This window comes from Petaurus breviceps, unplaced genomic scaffold, assembly GCF_028583685.1.
Source record: "Petaurus breviceps papuanus isolate PSGF00001 unplaced genomic scaffold, PetGlider_PUasm1.0 188, whole genome shotgun sequence".
Taxonomy (NCBI): domain Eukaryota; kingdom Metazoa; phylum Chordata; class Mammalia; order Diprotodontia; family Petauridae; genus Petaurus; species Petaurus breviceps.
The window spans coordinates 41,101,356-41,120,035 of NW_027185804.1; the positions used below are offsets into that span (position 1 = coordinate 41,101,356).

The 18,680-nt window shown below is 33.9% G+C and overlaps 2 protein-coding genes across 2 annotated transcripts; both read right to left on the reverse strand.

The window, feature by feature from the left end:
* Window positions 1-6,372: 6,372 nt before the first annotated feature.
* Window positions 6,373-7,296, reverse strand: LOC138163555 (olfactory receptor 10AG1-like). Its single transcript, XM_069091003.1, has one exon. It carries the CDS (start codon window positions 7,294-7,296, stop codon window positions 6,373-6,375), a length of 924 nt encoding a protein of 307 aa, XP_068947104.1.
* Window positions 7,297-16,196: 8,900 nt separating this feature from the next.
* On the reverse strand, window positions 16,197-17,123 carry LOC138163556 (olfactory receptor 10AG1-like). The gene has a single exon (XM_069091004.1). The coding sequence runs from the start codon at window positions 17,118-17,120 to the stop codon at window positions 16,197-16,199; it is 924 nt and encodes a 307-aa protein (XP_068947105.1). The 5' UTR covers window positions 17,121-17,123.
* Window positions 17,124-18,680: the final 1,557 nt, after the last annotated feature.

Here is an 18,680-nt window from a genome sequence, read left to right on the forward strand (position 1 = left end):
GGGCAAGTTACTTAACCCCAATTGCCCTCCAAAAGGCCAAAAAAAAAAAGATAACAGCAAAAATATGAACCATAATTCTTTATGTAGGTAATAAATGTTTTTGAGGGAATGAAATAAAATGTATCTCTTAATTATTTTTCTGATCATAGACCCCTGGGGTTTTCAACTTTTCAAACTTTGCTGAACTTTTTTTTTTTTTACTTCTCAGAGAATAGTAAAGAGAACAAGCTTCCCCAGATTCTCCACTTCACAAAACCCTACCCTTCCTCTAAATCCTCAATCAAGTTGAGCTTGCTTAGTACATCTTTTCCTAACCCCTCACTATAAAAATTATGTTCACTCACTAAATTACCAGAATAATTTTATATGAATATTTTTGCTATTATTAGTTATCTTGTTATACAAATTAAAACTATCAATACTTTTTTATACCCATTTAGTATGGGTGTCATCTCATCCACAAAACCACTGTATTTTGAGAAATTTATAACAAGAAACTTTCCCCCCATACATCAAGCCTTCATCCCTCCCTTTAAAAAAATACTTTATTATTCTTATTTATATTCAAGAATAATAATGTAATCACCATCCACGTTTCAATCCTTTGAATATTGAAAGAATTATATTTTAGCCCTAGAATTTTAATTACTTTTAATGTTCACTAAATTATATATAACCCTTTACTCAGCAACAAAAGATCTTAAAAATCTCCCCTTCTCTTAACTTCATTGGCTTATTGCATATTACTCCCTCATCATAAAACTATGTTATGGGCCTTTTTTTGTGCTCTTTCTTGCAAATCCTTCTTCAAATGCTTCATCCCTTTTTTATGCTTTTGCATGTTTCCCCCTTGACTAAAATACAATCCATTTTCACTTCCATTTTCCAATGATACCTTAACATAATTAAAAAAAAATGAAACTCAAATAGTACCAGTATATTTTCTTGATATTTTAATGTATCTAACTTCTCACCTTTCCATGGTTATATGCATATTCTATACCAATCAACATATATTAAGCATTGATTATGTGCCAGGTATTGTATTAAGGTCTGAATATACAAAAAGAAACAAATGATATCCATTGTCCTCAAGGATTTTGCAATCTGATTGGGGAGAGAACACGAAAACAAATTTGTCCAAACAAGCCACAGAAAGGACAAATGAGAAACAGTTAACCTTTAAGGGAAGGCACTGGAATTAAAAAGGGTTGAAAAGTTGATAGACATCTAGATTTTAACTGAGATTTAAAGTAAGCCAGGGAAGTAGTAGGTGGAGTAGAGGAGAGAAAGAACATTCCAGGCATGGCAGACAGCCAGAGAAAATGGCCACAGCCAAGTTTAGGGTGTTAGTATCACAATATTGATGAGTATATGGCAGGAAGTAATGTATAAGAAGCCTGGATGGTACAAAACGTTTTTTATATAACCCCTGTGAAATGGAAGTTATCTGAGTGTAAGGAGTTTTAGAATTTAATAAAGGCTTTTTGGATTGAATTATTTCTCTAAGCTGAGTATTTTTAATTCCTTCAACCAGTCACAATACTATACAAAATTAACCCAAGGTCTTTCTCTGTACTGCTTTTCCTGCTCTGAATTCTTTCTAGCTTAATAACATTCTTTTTTTTCATTAGTGTATTGAAAACCAAACATAGCATTTTCTATGTGGTCTGATCATGGCCATTGTTCTCATTCCTTTAGTATTATATATTATGTATATTTTAAATCATAGTATCATATTATCATCTGGCTTTGCCTCCAACTTGCATTTTGGAAATTTTGGTTTTGTTTTGTTTTTTGTAAACTAAGTTTAAGACATCACATTTATCTCTAATATATTTCATATTATTTAATTTGAACAAATGGTATTACCTGTGAAATTCTTTTGAATTCTGACTCTCTCCTTAGGGTATTTAGCATATACCCCCTTGCCATGGGCTTTACATCATTTTCTAATTGACTAAGGAAATTTGACTAAGCAAGATTTTCATCAATGATGATTTTAACACTATCTATGATTGTAGCAGTCATTCAAGTTTGATGAGATATGATTTGTCCAACTAATCATCTTCCCTTATTTGTAAATCTGGGAAATATTTGCCACGCTCCAATTATTTTGAATATTTGACCTATTTATCCACTCCTAAACCTTTCTCTGACTTTCAATCTTACATTTCTAATTTCATATTTGGACATTTTTTGGTGTCTCAAATTAGATGCCCCATAGATATTAACTGAACTCATTATTTTATCCTCCAAAACTCTCCCCTCTTCCTAAGTCCAGCAATATTTTTGAGGGCACAATCATCCTCTTCCAAGTCAACCATACTCACAAACATAGATGCTGTCCTTCCCTTCACATTATTATTTACCTTCCTTCATATAAAAATTTTGTCATGTCTCATCAATTCTCTCTCTTTCACATATGGGTCCTTCCTTCCTCTGACATTCACACCACCCTGGTACATAGTCTTCATGTAACACTAGGATTATTGCATGAAAAGATATGCCTCTAGTCTGAGAAATTGAAACACATACAGTAAAGTACCTGATACTTACCTTCACCAGATGGGATAAACTCATTCATCTGTTTCTTTCTTGCCTTGATGGATAAATTAAATATAACCAATGGATTTGATCATGGACATTTCCATAGTGACTTATTGTTAGCAAAGCTCATTATGTACATTATCTCATTTGATGTACACAACAGAACTGGGAGGAAAAAGGTTCAGGCAATAATTATTTCCATTTTACACATGAGGAAACTGATATACACAGGTATTAAATAGATTATCTCAGGTAATGCTTTTTGGAAGTGTTAGACTTGAAGTTTCAACAACAATTTCTTTTCATTCAGAATAAGTACTCTTACCACTACCCTGTGCTACTTTTCTGTTAAGTAAGAAGTATTCCTACCTCAAGCACCTAACTACATGACAGCAGGCCACCTCTCCAGCAAAATAATCTTTGAGTTAGGACCACAAGAGATGATTAAATAGAAAGGATCACTGTCCTGAATAACTCTGTGGGGACAGCTCTTCTCCCAGGCCACATTCACTTATTTTAATGAGAAATGTGATTTTCTGATTCCAGGCCCAGGATTCTAAACACATTCTAAGGAGTCCATTGGAGAAGCAAAAATGTGCTGCAAGGGTATAGAATCAGGTGATCATTGACATATTTTGCTTCTGCCACTTCTTTTCTGTTTAGCATTAAGCAAGTCATTGTACTCCCCTCGGGCTCAATTTCTACTTCTGTAAAATGGGAATTATGATATCTGTCTTCCCATTACTGAGCAAATTTTGTTAGGATATAAGTTAGGGTGTATAGGTTAGGCAGGTGAGAAAATAATTAGTTATAAGATATAATAAGACATAATGCATAGCTTCTGATTTCTTATTTTGCTACTGTTTTCTCTGTCAAAGACAATTAGCTTTTGGGAAGCAACAATAAAAAACAGAGACTATCCAGAAGTATAAGTGAGGAAGGGGGGAAGAAAGAAAGAGAAAAGAAGGGGAATATCCATCACTTGCAGGATTACTTACAAATTGTGGCATATGAATATGCTGGAATATTAGTGCCAATTTTTAGGAAAGATGACATAGGACATGTAGAAACCAGGGTAGATAGACTTGCATGAAATAATCCAAAGCAAGGAATGAAGAATCATGAGAACAATATGCACAACATTTACAATAAATTACACTCCAAAAATTAATAAAGGTGAGGCCAAAAAATTTTAACATGAAAAATCATAGTTCTGGTAATCACCTCATGGTGCATAACTTCCTTGTAATAAAGTATATAGTGAGGTCATTTGATATTGACTATCAGCATTATACATCAATTTCATGATGGCATGCTGCCCCAAGCTCTGGATAATGGACAATGCTATTGTGTTTTCCCACTCACCAGTGAAGTGAAGTAGGGCTGTGTGCTTGCTCCCATGATTTTTAGTATAATATTTTCAGCCACGTTGTCAAATGATTTCAATGAAGATGAACACAGAATCAAGCTCAGTTACTGTATTGATGGTAAATTCTTGCACTTAAAAAGGCTACCAGCCAAGACCAAAGTAGAGGGAATGTGGGTGCATGATTTTCTGTTTGTAGATCACTGTGCACTCAGTGAAGCCTCTGAAGCTGACATGTAACAATTCTCTGCTGCTTGGGCTAATTTTGACCTAACAATTAACAACAAGAAAACACAGGTGCTCCATCATCCACCACCACACCATCCATCCTTGGAGCCATCGGTTACAGTAAATGGAGAAGTTTTGGATGCTGTGGCTGTTTGTGTGTGCTTTCCAAGGATATGTACATCGATAATGAGGTTGATACACACATTTCTGGAGCTAGCTCAGTATTTGGGAGACTCCAAAGGAAAGTATGAGACAGAACAGGCATTAGACTGTATGCCTGTGAAACCTAGACAGTCTACCAGTGCCATGCCAGGAAACTGAATTGCTTCCATTAGAACTGTCTAAGAAGATTCTGAACATCACCTGGCAGAATAAGGTACCAGACACGGAGGTCCTTACTTGAACTAAACTGCCAAGCATTCAAACTCTGCTTCAGAGAGTGCAACTCCGTTCTGATGGCCACATTGTTCAAATAAAAACCATACATTTTTTTGCCAAAAAAAGACTGTTTAATGGAGAACTCACATAGGGCAACTATTTGCATAGTGGTCAGAAGAAACAATACAAAGACACTCTCAAGGTCTCTCTCAAGAGCTTTGGAATTGATTGTGTAACATGGGAGACACTGACACAGGACTGCTCAGCATGGCATTAACACATCAGAGACAGTGCTTTGCTCTATGAGCAAAGCACAATTGAAACAGCTCAAAGGAAATGCAGCATGGGCAAATTTAGAATATCCACCCCAAACATTCACATGGACTCTTTGTGCCTGACCTGTGGTAGGGCATTCTGAGCTCATATTGGTGTAATCAGCCACAGTTGGACACTGAAACTTGATTCTAGCAAAGTGATGTCATTTTTGTTCCTCTCCAAAAATGAAGGAAAACCACTAGGCAATATCAAAGATAATTCATGGATAGATGTCAGATGCTAACAATCCAAAACAAAAATTGAAGATTTTTCTTGAAAATCTATTTTTTATAACCAATGAATTTTGTTTACTTTTTTTTTACTTAACAAAGCAATAACCAACTTTAAATTCAAATGAACAAAATGTCTTTTTAAGATGAATTAATTTACAACAAAATTTTCAACTTAAAATTGTACCTTCTGTATAGGACCAAGGTGGTCAATAAGTTTCAGATTAAACAGAATATTCATGCAATTAATATATTTTCCTACACTTGGTGACAGAAAAATACATAGGTTATATAACTCCTAATGAGACAAACCCCATCTGGGAGTTATGAAAAGAACATTCAAAGAATGACCTGAAATTCCATTTCCAAGGTCACTCTTGAATTCCTTCACTAGTTATTTGGAAATCTGCGTGACATATATTTTGACATGGAAAATGCCACTTTCCACTAACTAGTTCCTTTGGAAACAGAATGATATGAAAAACATTAGCTACATATCCTCACTGAGGCCCAGACTTTAGTAACTTACCTAAGGTAACATAACTGCATGTAATTTAGGGGTAAAGATGAAAAAAATTAAATGTTGTAAGTTTCAAATAAAAACCATCAAAACTTAATATTAATCCCCTCAACAATGTCTATTCCTTCTTGTGATTTTTTTAGTTGATATTATTACTTCAAACTACCTAAATATTTTTTTTAAGTTATGTCTTGTGTCCAAAGAGCCAGACATGCTATATTTCAGTTTAAGGATTATGGAAAGCTCAGAAGAAAAAAAAACATCCCAAAGTTAAAGTAAAATTCTATTATTTTTACTGAAATTCAGGAGGGGGGGACCTGAAATTTCACAAAACATATGATGATTTTTTTTTTAAATCACATCTCATTAACGTTAAAGATCTGCTTGGCAATGTTAAGATAGAGTCTCAAAACGGTCTGCGTTTTCTTTGCATTTTTCTGATATTCCATGATGTTAGTCTAATATATTTAGATAATATATTTATTTAGATATAATTTAGATAATATATAATTATCTCAGTTTGTAATTTCACTTTCATGGGAGAGATAAATACTTAATATTATTGTTTAAAGCATAAAATAATTTTGTTCTTTAATGACACATAAGAACTGTTTTATTCATGCCAGGAATGATAACAGATATCCACTGGAGTTGAGATAGTGAAAATGATGCCAATTTCAAAGGCAGAAAGCAATAAAACAGAGAGCAGCTCCACTAATAAATTTTTAAACTAGCGTATAGAAAATATTGATAGGTAATTTTATCTCATTTCTTCATGACCCCATTCATTTAGAAAATAATTTTTTCATTGCCTCAATGACATCCTTATTCCTAAGACTGTAAATCAGGGGGTTAAACATGGGGGTTATAATGGTATAGAAAAGAGAAAGCATTTTTTCTATTCCTGTCACATACCTGGTCTTGGGTTGTACATACGCAATAATACCAGATCCATAAAATAGCCCTACAACCATGAGGTGGGAGGAACAAGTAGAGAAAGCTTTGGATCTTCCTACTACAGATGGAAGCTTTTGGATTGTAATGAAGATTCTGACATAGGAGTAAAGTATCAACAGAAAGGGAATGAAACCAAATAAAACAACCACTCCATACAGCAAGACTTCATTCCAAGATGTGTCCCCACAGGCTAGCTTTATTAATGGTGGCATGTCACAGAAAATGTGATTAAGTATATTAGAATTACAGAACGGTAATGAGAAGACCTGGAATGTCTGCCCTATCAGGATGGGCAACCCAGTGATCCAGGAGGCTACCACTAGCTGGACACAGACCTTGTGGTTCATAATAAGAGTATAATAGAGTGGCTTACAGATGGCTACATAACGATCATATGCCATCACAGCCAGAAGAAGACTCTCAGTAACCACCAAAATAAGAAAGAAGCAAAGTTGAGCAGCACAGGCCAGAAAAGAAATATTTTTGTTATGAGTCCAAAGGTCTGAAAGCATTCTAGGAAGAGTGACTGATGTGTAGCAGATTTCCAAGAAGGCAAAATTGCCGAGGAAAAAATACATGGGGGTTTGTAGAGCTGCATCAATTTTTGTAATTACAATAATGAGGCCATTTCCAATCAGGATATTTATGTAAATATATAAGAAAATACCAAACAAAATATTTTGGAGATTGGGTAAGTCAGAGAATCCCAAAAGAATAAATTCCTTCACATGGCTGAGATTTGCTTCTGCCATTCCATGGATTTCTTCTCTGAAAATACATAATTCAGTATAGACATTTTACTTCACATTGTAAGGACTGTCTCTTCCTACTCTGCAAAATTAAGATGTTCAGTTACATTACTCATAAGTTATGTTTTTTATCTTATGGTTTATGTTTTAAACACCTAACGATCTCTGACACTCAGGCCTAGGTCATATTTAACTATGATATTCTATGGTGTAGGCTTTAAACTCCTACCCAACTTTAGCATTTCATGTTCTAAGTTTAAAGTTTCATTATTAATTTCAGTGATACATAATATGTACTATACCTTCACTTTAAAGTAAAAATTTAGTGACTATGATTGGAGAACATTAGCTTAATGGAGAAAAAAAAAAACCAAACATAATAAAGTTTACAATTAGCCCAAACTTAAAAAATTTCTACAAGAGTGAAATAGCATGCTTACTGCTAATTCATTAAAAAAATACAATCTATTAAGCTTATAAAGAGTTGGTGTTGGTCAGTCATTTTCCGTCATGTCTGACCTTTTGTAACTACATTTGGGGTTTTCTTGGCAATGATATTAGAGTGCTTTGATGTTTCCTTCTCTAGTGGTTTCAGTTTATTCATTTTGGACTTGCTCAGGGTCATACAGCTAGGAAGTATCTGAGGCTAGAATTAAACTGAGATTATCCTGAATCCCAGACCCAAGGCTCTATCCAATGAGCCACTGTCTCTTTTTGTAAAGAGTAGCTCTAGATAAATTGGGAAAGTAATTACAGCTATTTTTTGGGCCGTGACTTCCTCATGATCCATGAAATCTGTGTAAATTTTTTTCAACTTCCCTTTGTACCAGAGAAGTCTGATTTTTTTTTCTTTTTCTTTCATTTTTTTTATAGTACCATATTGTAAAATTTGAGTTAATATTATCTAATGCAATACATATATATTTATGCATGTATGCATTTCTAAACTTTTTCTGTGTTATCTGCTGGCCTTCATGTTCTGTCTGTGACTTTTGTAAAACTCCCCACAAATTCCCATTTTATTTCTTATTCTGACTTGTTATATAAAAAAAAAACTGTGATGAGAAGAATTGTAATGAAAAAAGGATAATTGTACTTGGCTGATTAGTCATTACCTTTATAAGCTTTGGGCTTTTCAACTTTATGTTATAGGATGATGGGATTTCTGGCTGGACAAATTTCCCTACTGTTCTCAGCTTCTCAAAATTCTACCTTTCTCACTTCACATTTCCTCTCTACATGTCCCTTTCTTCAACCACCACAGCTTAAACTAATCTCTCCATTGCTTAAATACCTAGAGCACAATTTTTGATTCCACATATTTAGAATTTTATTACTAATTTCTTTTGTCATTGGTTTTCACATACACAAATATTTCACACACCCACCCCCCACACATACCCACACACACCCACACCCACACACACACAACCACATGCTCACACACTCACATTCAAGAAGCTTGAAGGTTTATCAAATAGTATTAAAATTACCTTTATAAAATCTAGTTAAATTGTATCTACAACATCCTCCTAATATCAGTTTAATATATATTTAAAGAAGGAAATTCATTGGGCAAGTCACTTAACCCCAACTGCCCTCCAAAAAGAAAAAAAAAATGCTGCTTATCATTTGGGGCGGCCAGGTAGCACAGCGAGTAACAGCACCAGCTCCAGTGTCAGGATGACCAGGGGATCAAATCTGGGCTCAGATACTCAGCACCACACCCAGAAATAACTGGCCGTGTAACCTTGAGCAAGTTACTTAACCCCGATCATCTTAAATAAATAAATCAATAATAAAGAAGGAAATTAAGTTGTCTTACAACCTTGTTTTGATGAAGTCATGCTGAATCTTTGCAACCATATTTTCCTTTTCTAGATATTTACTATTCACTATTTCCTAACTGTTTATTTAATGTTGTTTTATAGGGAGTTAATAGGAATCCAAGTCAAATACTTGTGCCCATAGTTCAAAGAATTCATTTTCTTTATGCTTGAAAGTTCAGAACAATCTTTACCCCTTCTCCAACCATGGTATGTCATTTTCATTTTCCCAATGGTTATAATACCCCATCAGCAACCAAACATGACAGCAATTTTCCCAGTTCCAGGGGATGTAGTTCACCTGTTCCAAGTGACTTGAACCCAAGAAGAGCGAAGTGTTTTTCTTATTTTCTTCTTTACTTATAATAGGTAGCACATATTATTTGCATAAATATATTTTTTCTTTTACAGGTCATACATAATTATCTTTAGCAGAGAAAACAGAAGTAAAATATGAATTGATTGTCTGCCAAATCTGTCATTATATTGAGCAATTCCTCACCTTAACTGAATCTTATCCAATCCTTGATTTTTACTTTGCCCAGCAGAGCTGAAAAAGAAAACATAAATAAAAACTAAACAAAAAGAAGAACAAACAAAAAAAATCAGTAGAAAGCTATAACTTAAGTCAATAATATATGGCTTTGAGGTGACTAAATGGTGTGGTGAATAGAGCCCTGGGCCTGGAGTCAGGAGGACCTGAGTTCAAATTAGACCTCAGACACTTAACACAAAAACTAGCCTGGTGACTTTGGGCTAGTCACTTGACCCCAATTGCCCTGCCTTCCCCCTCCAAAAAGCAAATATATATATATATATATATATAGGTTCATATCCTGCCTCTTCCATTTACTTGATATATGACTATGTGTAAGGTATTTCAATTTTCTTATCCTGTCTCTTCGTGTTTTATATATATAATATTAATGATAATTACAATATAATAATATACTAATATAAAAATAAACATAATATAATAAATACATAGTAATAATAAAATAAATATTTTGTATATATATATATATATAAAACATCTACCTCACAAACTTTATTAAGATTTATTCATTGTTCTAATTTGGCAAAGAGACGTATTCTTATTTCATGCTTGTTGCTTTGTTTGGGATTGGGATTTGCATCACATGTTTCCTCAAACAGAGCAAATACATGCAGGATGTCAGTCATAAATAAAGGTCCAAAATGCACTATAAGACTTATAGTAGTTTTTTTTATTATTCAAAATTTGGAACCCACATAAAAACAGAATGTAAATACCATACTTTGATTAAACAAAAAGGGAATATTAGAAACTCAAAAAGACGAACAGGGTAATGCCAATTTAAGGAGATAGAAAACAATCAAGCACAACCATTAATTGTCTTGAAGACTCTGTAAAACACATTTAACATACTTCCATTTTCTCAGTAGAGAGGTAGGTGTGTTGTATATAATATTACTTTTTCATCAATTTTGCTTAACTTTTTTACTTTGTGACAAGTTTTGATCAAATCAGACCTAGCAGGAAAGTTATTTCTGGAAATATTTGTGAAAGACATATATAAAAGTTAAAATAATCATAATTCCCATATAACATTAATTGTATGGATTATTTTTTGCATGACAGAAGTTGTATATATTCAGGAAGTGTGTGTGTGTGTGTGTGTGTGTGTGTGTGTGTGTGCGTGTTTGCTCAACATTATTGGCAGAGGTCAACATGGAAGGAGAATTCATGTCCAAGGCACTTCTCTACGCTTTTTACTGTAATTTTCAAAGGTAATTGATTTCAATGAAAATGAACTTTACCTAGAGACTCTAAGCCACAAGTAAAAATACTTTGGATTTATTTCCTAATACTTTTTTTTTTCTTTTTGGCATCTTAATAGAGATGGTCCTTACTCTTAAACCTTTCATGTCTTATCCTATCCTTCTGGCTGTATCAGTAGCAAGCTTGGGATCCTTCCACTGAAATATTTTTTAAAAGAAAGATATAGTAATTAATGTGGTGTTAATTTCCTCTTCCAGGCAATGACAGATTTAAAGAATGAAATATTTCTGAGTTTAATGTAGATCAATTTAATTTTAATTGATATTTTATCCAGTCACATCAAAAGAAAAATTATTTAAATAATATATGGCCTTTTCGTTTTTGTACCTATTATGGATTTCCCAGTATATTGCATTTGATTATTAACTATGAGCTCTTATCAATGTGAATAGTAAGATAACAATCCTTTGCATTGGGGAAAGACGCTATGATTTGCAAGTCACTACACTTGCTAGATTCTCGTTTGAGATGGTTATTATTCATATCTAAAACTAACAAGTGTTATATGCCATCTTGGAGATGAGATTTCTATTGAAAATTTACGTCAATGTCACCATTCTATTTACTTAATCTTGGTTCCTGAGAAGGCTCAGATGAGTAAGAGCAAATGCTGAAACTAGAAATCATGGAGCAGAATTCAAGCAACGTAAAAAGTCATCTAGAATAACCCATTTGTTTTATAGGTCAAGAAACTAAGATACAAGGAAGTTAAATAGCTTGCCACACTTCACGTAGATAAGGTTAAGAGGAGGATTTGAACCCAGATCTTATGATTCCAGAGTGAAATTTCTTTCCCTATTCTATGCTGCCTTACAATCATCTAGAGAATCAATCACTCCTAAAGCCAGAGTAAATGAACCATTGAAAGGCCTCCCTAACCTTTCTGGCATGAGGGGGAAATCAGATTCAGATCCTCATTTCTTTGATGAATGCATTGTCAAGAATGTAAACATTAACACAATGTTTTAGCTGGTGGTATCCTGTATATACATTTGATTATTAGAATTGCAAAAACTCTGTGACATAAGTACCACATTAATTATTATCTCCATCATTTGGAATATGAGAAATCTGAAGCTCCTGAATGCTAAATGATTTGTTCAACCTTGCCCTGCTGCTAAGTGTCCTCAGTGAAATTGGATACTCAATGTTTTCTGTAATATGAGCTCAACTCTCTTCCCACTTTTGGGTATAACCTCTCTTGCTCCTGAGATCATAAATTTAGAGTTGATTGGAGTGGGACACCAAGATAATTCACTCTAACCACTTCATTTTATATATGTGAAACATAATAAACTGCCTAGGGTAATTTTAAACAATGTATCTGAAATATACAGATAGTAGAAATCAGAGAAGATACCTGAACCCAGTTCCTATAACTCCTAAGTCCATCACCTGAGTTCCAAGTTCAGCATCATTGGTCTTTCCACTAAAAATACCTGCAGGAATAATATAGCTGGATCATGTAATAGGGACCAATATTCTCATCAAATATAGCCTCTGAGCTCAAAGCAGTCAGACTTTTTAAATAGAAAGAAGTCCTGCCATACTGTCTTCTATGGGAATAACCCTTCTCCCCAGGTCACTTGTTAATTTTTAATTAGCTATCTACTTTTCTAAGTCCAGTGCAGTTAGCACATAGTAATGAGGCAGAATGAGAGAGTGGAGAGAACTCTGGGTTTAAAGTCAGAGTACCAGGCTTGCATCCTTTTCTCTGCCATTTAACAGCACTTCATTGATTGGTAAATCAAAACACCTCATTAAAATTGTTTTCTTCCCTATAAAATGTTGAGTATGGTTCCTGTATCCCCTGTCTCAGAGAATTGTTGTGAGTAAAGCATTCTTTAAAGTCTATCTAACTTTTTATATCCACGCTATTTGCCAGTGTTGGTAAAAGTAATATTGAGTGATTCTTTTAATGTTAACTACCCATAATGCCTTTTAATACACTGTGATCTTTTTCCCATTGGATTAAGCATGGGGTTCTGTGATGGGGTTTTTATATCTAGCCAAAAAGATGGATGCTATGGTAAAAATGATTTGATCAAGTTTCAGAAGACAATTTGAAATCCAGCTTTCCTTATTACTTTTATCATCTCAGAGAAGTTAATAGTCTTTTTGCCCTTAGTCTGTGTCTTTCTGAAACTAGAAGTGAGTCAAGACAAAGAATGGGTGGGATATATACTAGATTAGTACTATATTCCCTTCTGGCTTTAAATTCCAAAGCAATGTCAGCAGGTTAATCTTGGCACAATAAATGAGATGATGAGAGAGATATTTGGAATACCAGTATAACTGGCATTGAAGTATAAGGAAAGGTAATACTAGATATATATGTAAATAAGATCATATACTATATTCAATTCCAGTCTGAAGAAATGAGCTTCCATACAGAAAGAATGTCTTCTTCCTCTACCCACATCAAAATACCGTATAATTCAGTTTTGTTTGAAGCAATCACTCAATTGATTGTATCCTGGATAATTATACCAAAAAATGTTGTAACCACCATACAAGAGTGAAGAATTTGCTTTATTTAGGATTCAAGTGGATCATGAAGTGGTACATCTAGGAGCAAATAGTTACTTTAAGGTCATCAGATTCAACAATAGCATCTTATAGATGAGGGAAGTGAGGAACAAAACATGTTACGTGACACATTCGATATCATTCAACAAGTTAAGTAGTTCATTTATGAGATAATATTTGAAAAAAAACATGTCTTACTGTTCTTTGTTATTCTTTTATTACTTGTATTTCTCTTGGCATCTTTCCTAAGCCCCATCTCAGAGAGCCATTCTTTTTAATGAAAGAACCTTAAATGGGGAAAAGGGAGAGAGAGAGAGACAGAAAGACAGAAAGAGACAAGCAGACAAACAAAATACGTAAACAGACATGCATAGCCAGATAGAAGAAAAAAAAACATTTAATCAATGCAATGGAAAATCTGAAATAATATTCAATATTCTACTATTGTAGGCTTCCCTCTCCTTATTGATGTAAATGAGTCAAGGCAAGGATCTTTTCCTATATTTTTGTTGGGTGCTAATATGTACTTTTAAATTTACAGCATCCATTTCCAATTATAATGTGGTTTCCATCCCATTTTGTACTGTTTTAGTCACTGGGTGTTTTGATTTCTTGGTGTATAAATCTCTACTCCTTTGGAGAGATTATTTATTGTGTACTTAAACATTACATCCTGCTGTTTGTCTTTGTTAATTCTAAATTGAGAGCTCTGATTTCTCATCAATTTTTGTCCTATTTTGGATATTATCTTGTCCTATAATAGAATAATATAAAGAGGAGGAAAAAATAAATAGTTTAAGGATGTTCACAAGTACTGATAAATTTAGTGAGAATGTCTGGGTTAGTAATATTGGCAGTAATGCCTCAGCCAAAAGAATAAGCAGTAAATGACAGAAACAGACTGGGAAAAACACAAAAAAAGGAGAGCTATTTTTGTTGTTTGTTTTCTTCTGGGAGTAGCAGAGAATGATTAGAAAAATTGCCTGAAAGTGGCAGTGGGATAGTAAGGAGCGTGTCCAAACAAGTTGCTAATCATATGAGTCAGAGGAGGCAGCAAAGACTAGGATTACAATTTAGGGAGTTAGGGGTGTGTCAAGCTAGAATGAATGCTAATTCAAAAGTGTGGACAAGTACAGACGATGTGATACATAGTAGGTTTTAGAAAGACAACTCAGTAGGTTAAGAAAGTAGTCATTAAAATGAAGGAGGTTCTCACTGACGTATGAAACAAAAGTGGTACAAACAACATAAATAATGACAAAGATTTCAAAAATAAAATATCTGAAGACTAGAACTTGAAAAACAACTGTGGAAAAATTCCTTAGGGGAGATGTAAAGATTTAATGTCTGTCTGTAAAATGAAACTCCCAGTAAAACATGAGGGGGGAAGTATGAATAATAGATACTAGTTCATTGGGGCAAAAAAAATCCAGATATAATATATTGAACTATGCTATGATTTGACATGGTCATGTGTAAACCAAGAAAGAGAATAAAATCTTTTTTTGCACCATAGCAATTTATCTATGTTTTATTATTTTAATTTTAATTACGAAATTTATATTCTTTCCCTCCTACCTACTTCTCTTCCAAAGGTGAAGGAAGGAGAAAAGAAGGAAGGAAGGAGAAAGGAAGGAAAGAAGAAAGAAGAAAAGAGAAGAGATGAAGAGAAAGGAAAAGGGGAGGGATGAAGTGTGAGAGGGAGGAAGGGAGGACAGAAAGAAACATAATAAATGCATATTCTGGATGAATAAGAAATATGATAATGTCCATGAGAAAAGATGGGGCTTGGGCTTGTAAAGACACCTTCCTTCAGGAACATCTTTAGCTGTTACTCTTTCATTTTGACAACTTAAGCATGTAAAAGTCAAACAGTCCAGATGTGCTTGAAAAATTATATACTCTCATATGAATCTCCAAAGTTTAAGGGAGGTATCCTTAAGGAGATTTTTAAATTTAGCATCTATTAGAGGACAGACCCTCACTATAAGTCTTTCCTGAATGAAGCTCATAATTTAATCAGGCATTGTGTTATTGATACTTGTCAATAATTTATACTATTCAAGAGGAAGGACAGAAAATTGTGAAGATGCTAAGCCAAACCTAGCAGTTATGATTTTCCATCCTGGTAAATGGAAGTGATGAAAATACACCAAATTCCCTGTTATTCTAAAAGAACAAGCAAAATTCAGTCCCCCACTTTTTCATCTCTCTGGCTGGCTTTCAAATTATTGATTACAAATTTAAGGAGACCATAGTAATACAATGCATGCTACAAGAATTGAGGGTGACAGTTAAAACTAACAATCATTTAAAATATAAAACAAGTTCTTAAATTTTTAAATAGTGTCTATCAATATAAAGTCAATGATTTTAAGCAATTGTATGGTTTCTGTAATAATTATCTCCAGATAGCCTCCGTTTTGAAGAGGTTGCAAATCATAATTGATTTTCTTGTGGATTATTCAGGTAATAACATTGTTTTTCTAACTCATATTGAGTGACATCAATTACCTGGAGTCAGAACTTTAAATAAAGAATATATTTGACCTCTGTTGAAATATAGACACAATTTCAATTATGCTAGCAATAGGAAAAAATATTCTTCATACTTTTACTAAAAATGACAGAGCTTTGGAAGGTAAAAAGTAGATTTCTGTAGGTAATGCAAAAAGCAAAAAGGAAATGTGGCTTACTAAGTTCAACTATTCACTTTATCATCCTATTCATGAAGGTAATAATTTTCTCAAAGCCACTATGACATCTTTATTCCTCAGACTGTAGATAATGGGGTTAACTAATGGGGTCATAGTTGTATACAAAAGAGAGAGTACCCTCTCGATTGTTGCTGAATGGCTGGCTTTTGTTTGCAAATGTGTCATGATCGCAGTTACAAAGAATAGACTGACAACTATGAGGTGGGAGGAACATGTTGAGAAAGCTTTAGACCTTCCTGTGGCTGATGGCAACTTCATGATAGTAGTGATGATTCTGATATAGGAATTGAGTATTAATATGAAGAGAATCATACCAAAAAGTCCAACATGTGCATAGACAGAAAGTTCATTCATAGATGTGTCTCCACAAGCCACCTGAAGGACTGGGTAAACATTGCAAAAAACATGATTGAGCTTTGTAGAATCACAAAAGGGCATAGAGAAAATCTGGTATGTCAGTCCTATCACAGCTGGGATTCCAAGGATCCAGGAACCAATCACAAGTCTAACACATACATGGTGTTTCATGATGAGAAAATAGTATAGAGGCTTACAGATGGCCACATAACGGTCATATGCCATCACAGCCAGAAGGAAACATTCTGTGACTCCAAGAATGAGAAAAAGGCAAAGTTGTGTAGCACAGGCCCACAGAGAAATATTCCCATTGTGCGTCCAGAGGTCTGTCAGCATTCTGGGAATAGTGACCAATGCATAACATATTTCTAAGAAAGAAAAATTTCCAAGGAAATAATACATAGGTGTTTGGAGAGATGCTTCTGTTTTGGTTATTATAAAAATGAGACCATTTGCTAACAGGATACTCAAATAGATGATTAAGAAAGCTCCAAAAAGAAACCCTTGTAAGTTGGGAAGATCAGAAAATCCAAGGAGAATAAATTCTACCATCAAAGTGACATTTTTTCCTTCCATTTTGTATAGTACATTTCATTGCAGAATCTGTCAATTCAAGATAGGCAAGTCACTTTCATTCACAGACAGTCTTTTTTTAACAGGGATATTGAATCACATGAATTTTTAAGTCCTTGTAGATCTAACATTCCATGTTTAAAGCTACCCTCTGGCTCTAGAGTTAAGTATCTTAAGTTCTTCTCCAGCTCTGATATTATAAGTTTTAAGTATAGCAGCTTAGAGGCAAGCTCTCTTCTTCCAATTTATAGGAAACATTCCCCAGAGGGCACATTCTCCCACATTGAATGCATTTTTTTCCATAATTAGAAAATATAGCAATTTAAGAGCCCTTAATGAGGTGTTTAACTTTCATCCAGAGGATCAAATGAGCTCTAAATATATTTACTTTAGAAATGAGCTATTAACACATTTTGCACAAAATGCCTTCCCCTTAATTTGGGCCATGTGATCCCTCAAGCATACTGATCACCACTGCACTAAGTGTACACAAAAGGAACACACAGGGACAGAGACATAAACATATACATAGAAAATATATGTGATTATGGAATTCATGAAATGGGGGATTCTTAAAAACTCTAATACACTAACTTTGTGATGGCCTTGCACTGGTTGCACTGGATTTGGTTTTATGGTCTTCTCCAGGTACCACTCCACTCCTCACTGCTACGGTATGTATGGCTTGTCCATAGTCACTACCACCTCCAAAATGTAGTTAAACTGAAATCATCAGTGACCTTAAGATATACAGATGTTCTTTCTTCCTTAGTACAGAGATGATTCTCCTTGACATAAAAAAAAGAAAAAAAGAAGCATGGATGAGCTATATAGTCTCTCCCACATTCTTATCCAATTATATCAGAAGTTCTATATGTAGTCCTTCCTAGTCTTCTTTCAACATTATTATTTTAATCTGATTATTGTCTTTTTGCTTTTCTCAGCAGTTTTAGATTATTTTGAATGCACATTGCATACTATTCATATAGGATCATTCTATATAGGATTCATATATATATACATATATATATATATATATATATAGGATTCATATAGGATCATTCTATAAGAATACCAAATGTGCAGACATAGGGTATCTGATGTTTCCCATAAATGCAGTTAGACCAATTGCTTGGAAAATCTCAAATTCAAACTTGTAATGTTTCAAAAAAGTTGTGAAGAGTTGCTCGAAACTTTCTAGTTGAGAGGAGAAAGAAGAAAGGAAGTTGAAAGTAGTCAGGAATCTTCTCTCTTTCTCTTATTAATAACTTAATATACTCAGAATAAGAATTCGAAAGCATAGTAAAAAGTACACAGAAAATTGTTTTCCTCCTTTGCCTGTGGTAGATATGCAAAAAGAAGGAAATGTGACTGGCTTCCCACAATTAACTCAATGCTTTTTTCATTCACTTCATTAAGTTTCAGCTGCAATTTTTTCCATTATCAGAAAATCACAAATTATTTAAAGATTTTCAGAGATAGGGATGAGAAAAGGGTACCGACTTGCAGTTTCTCTAGTGTAAGCAATTTTCAGATAGAATACTTCCTTACTCCGATGAAAAT

Bases quoted from the DNA above. Each gene is read 5' to 3' on its own strand.
- LOC138163555 (XM_069091003.1), bottom strand. From the start codon at position 7,296: ATGGCAGAAGCAAATCTCAGCCATGTGAAGGAATTTATTCTTTTGGGA.
- LOC138163556 (XM_069091004.1), bottom strand. From the start codon at position 17,120: ATGGAAGGAAAAAATGTCACTTTGATGGTAGAATTTATTCTCCTTGGA.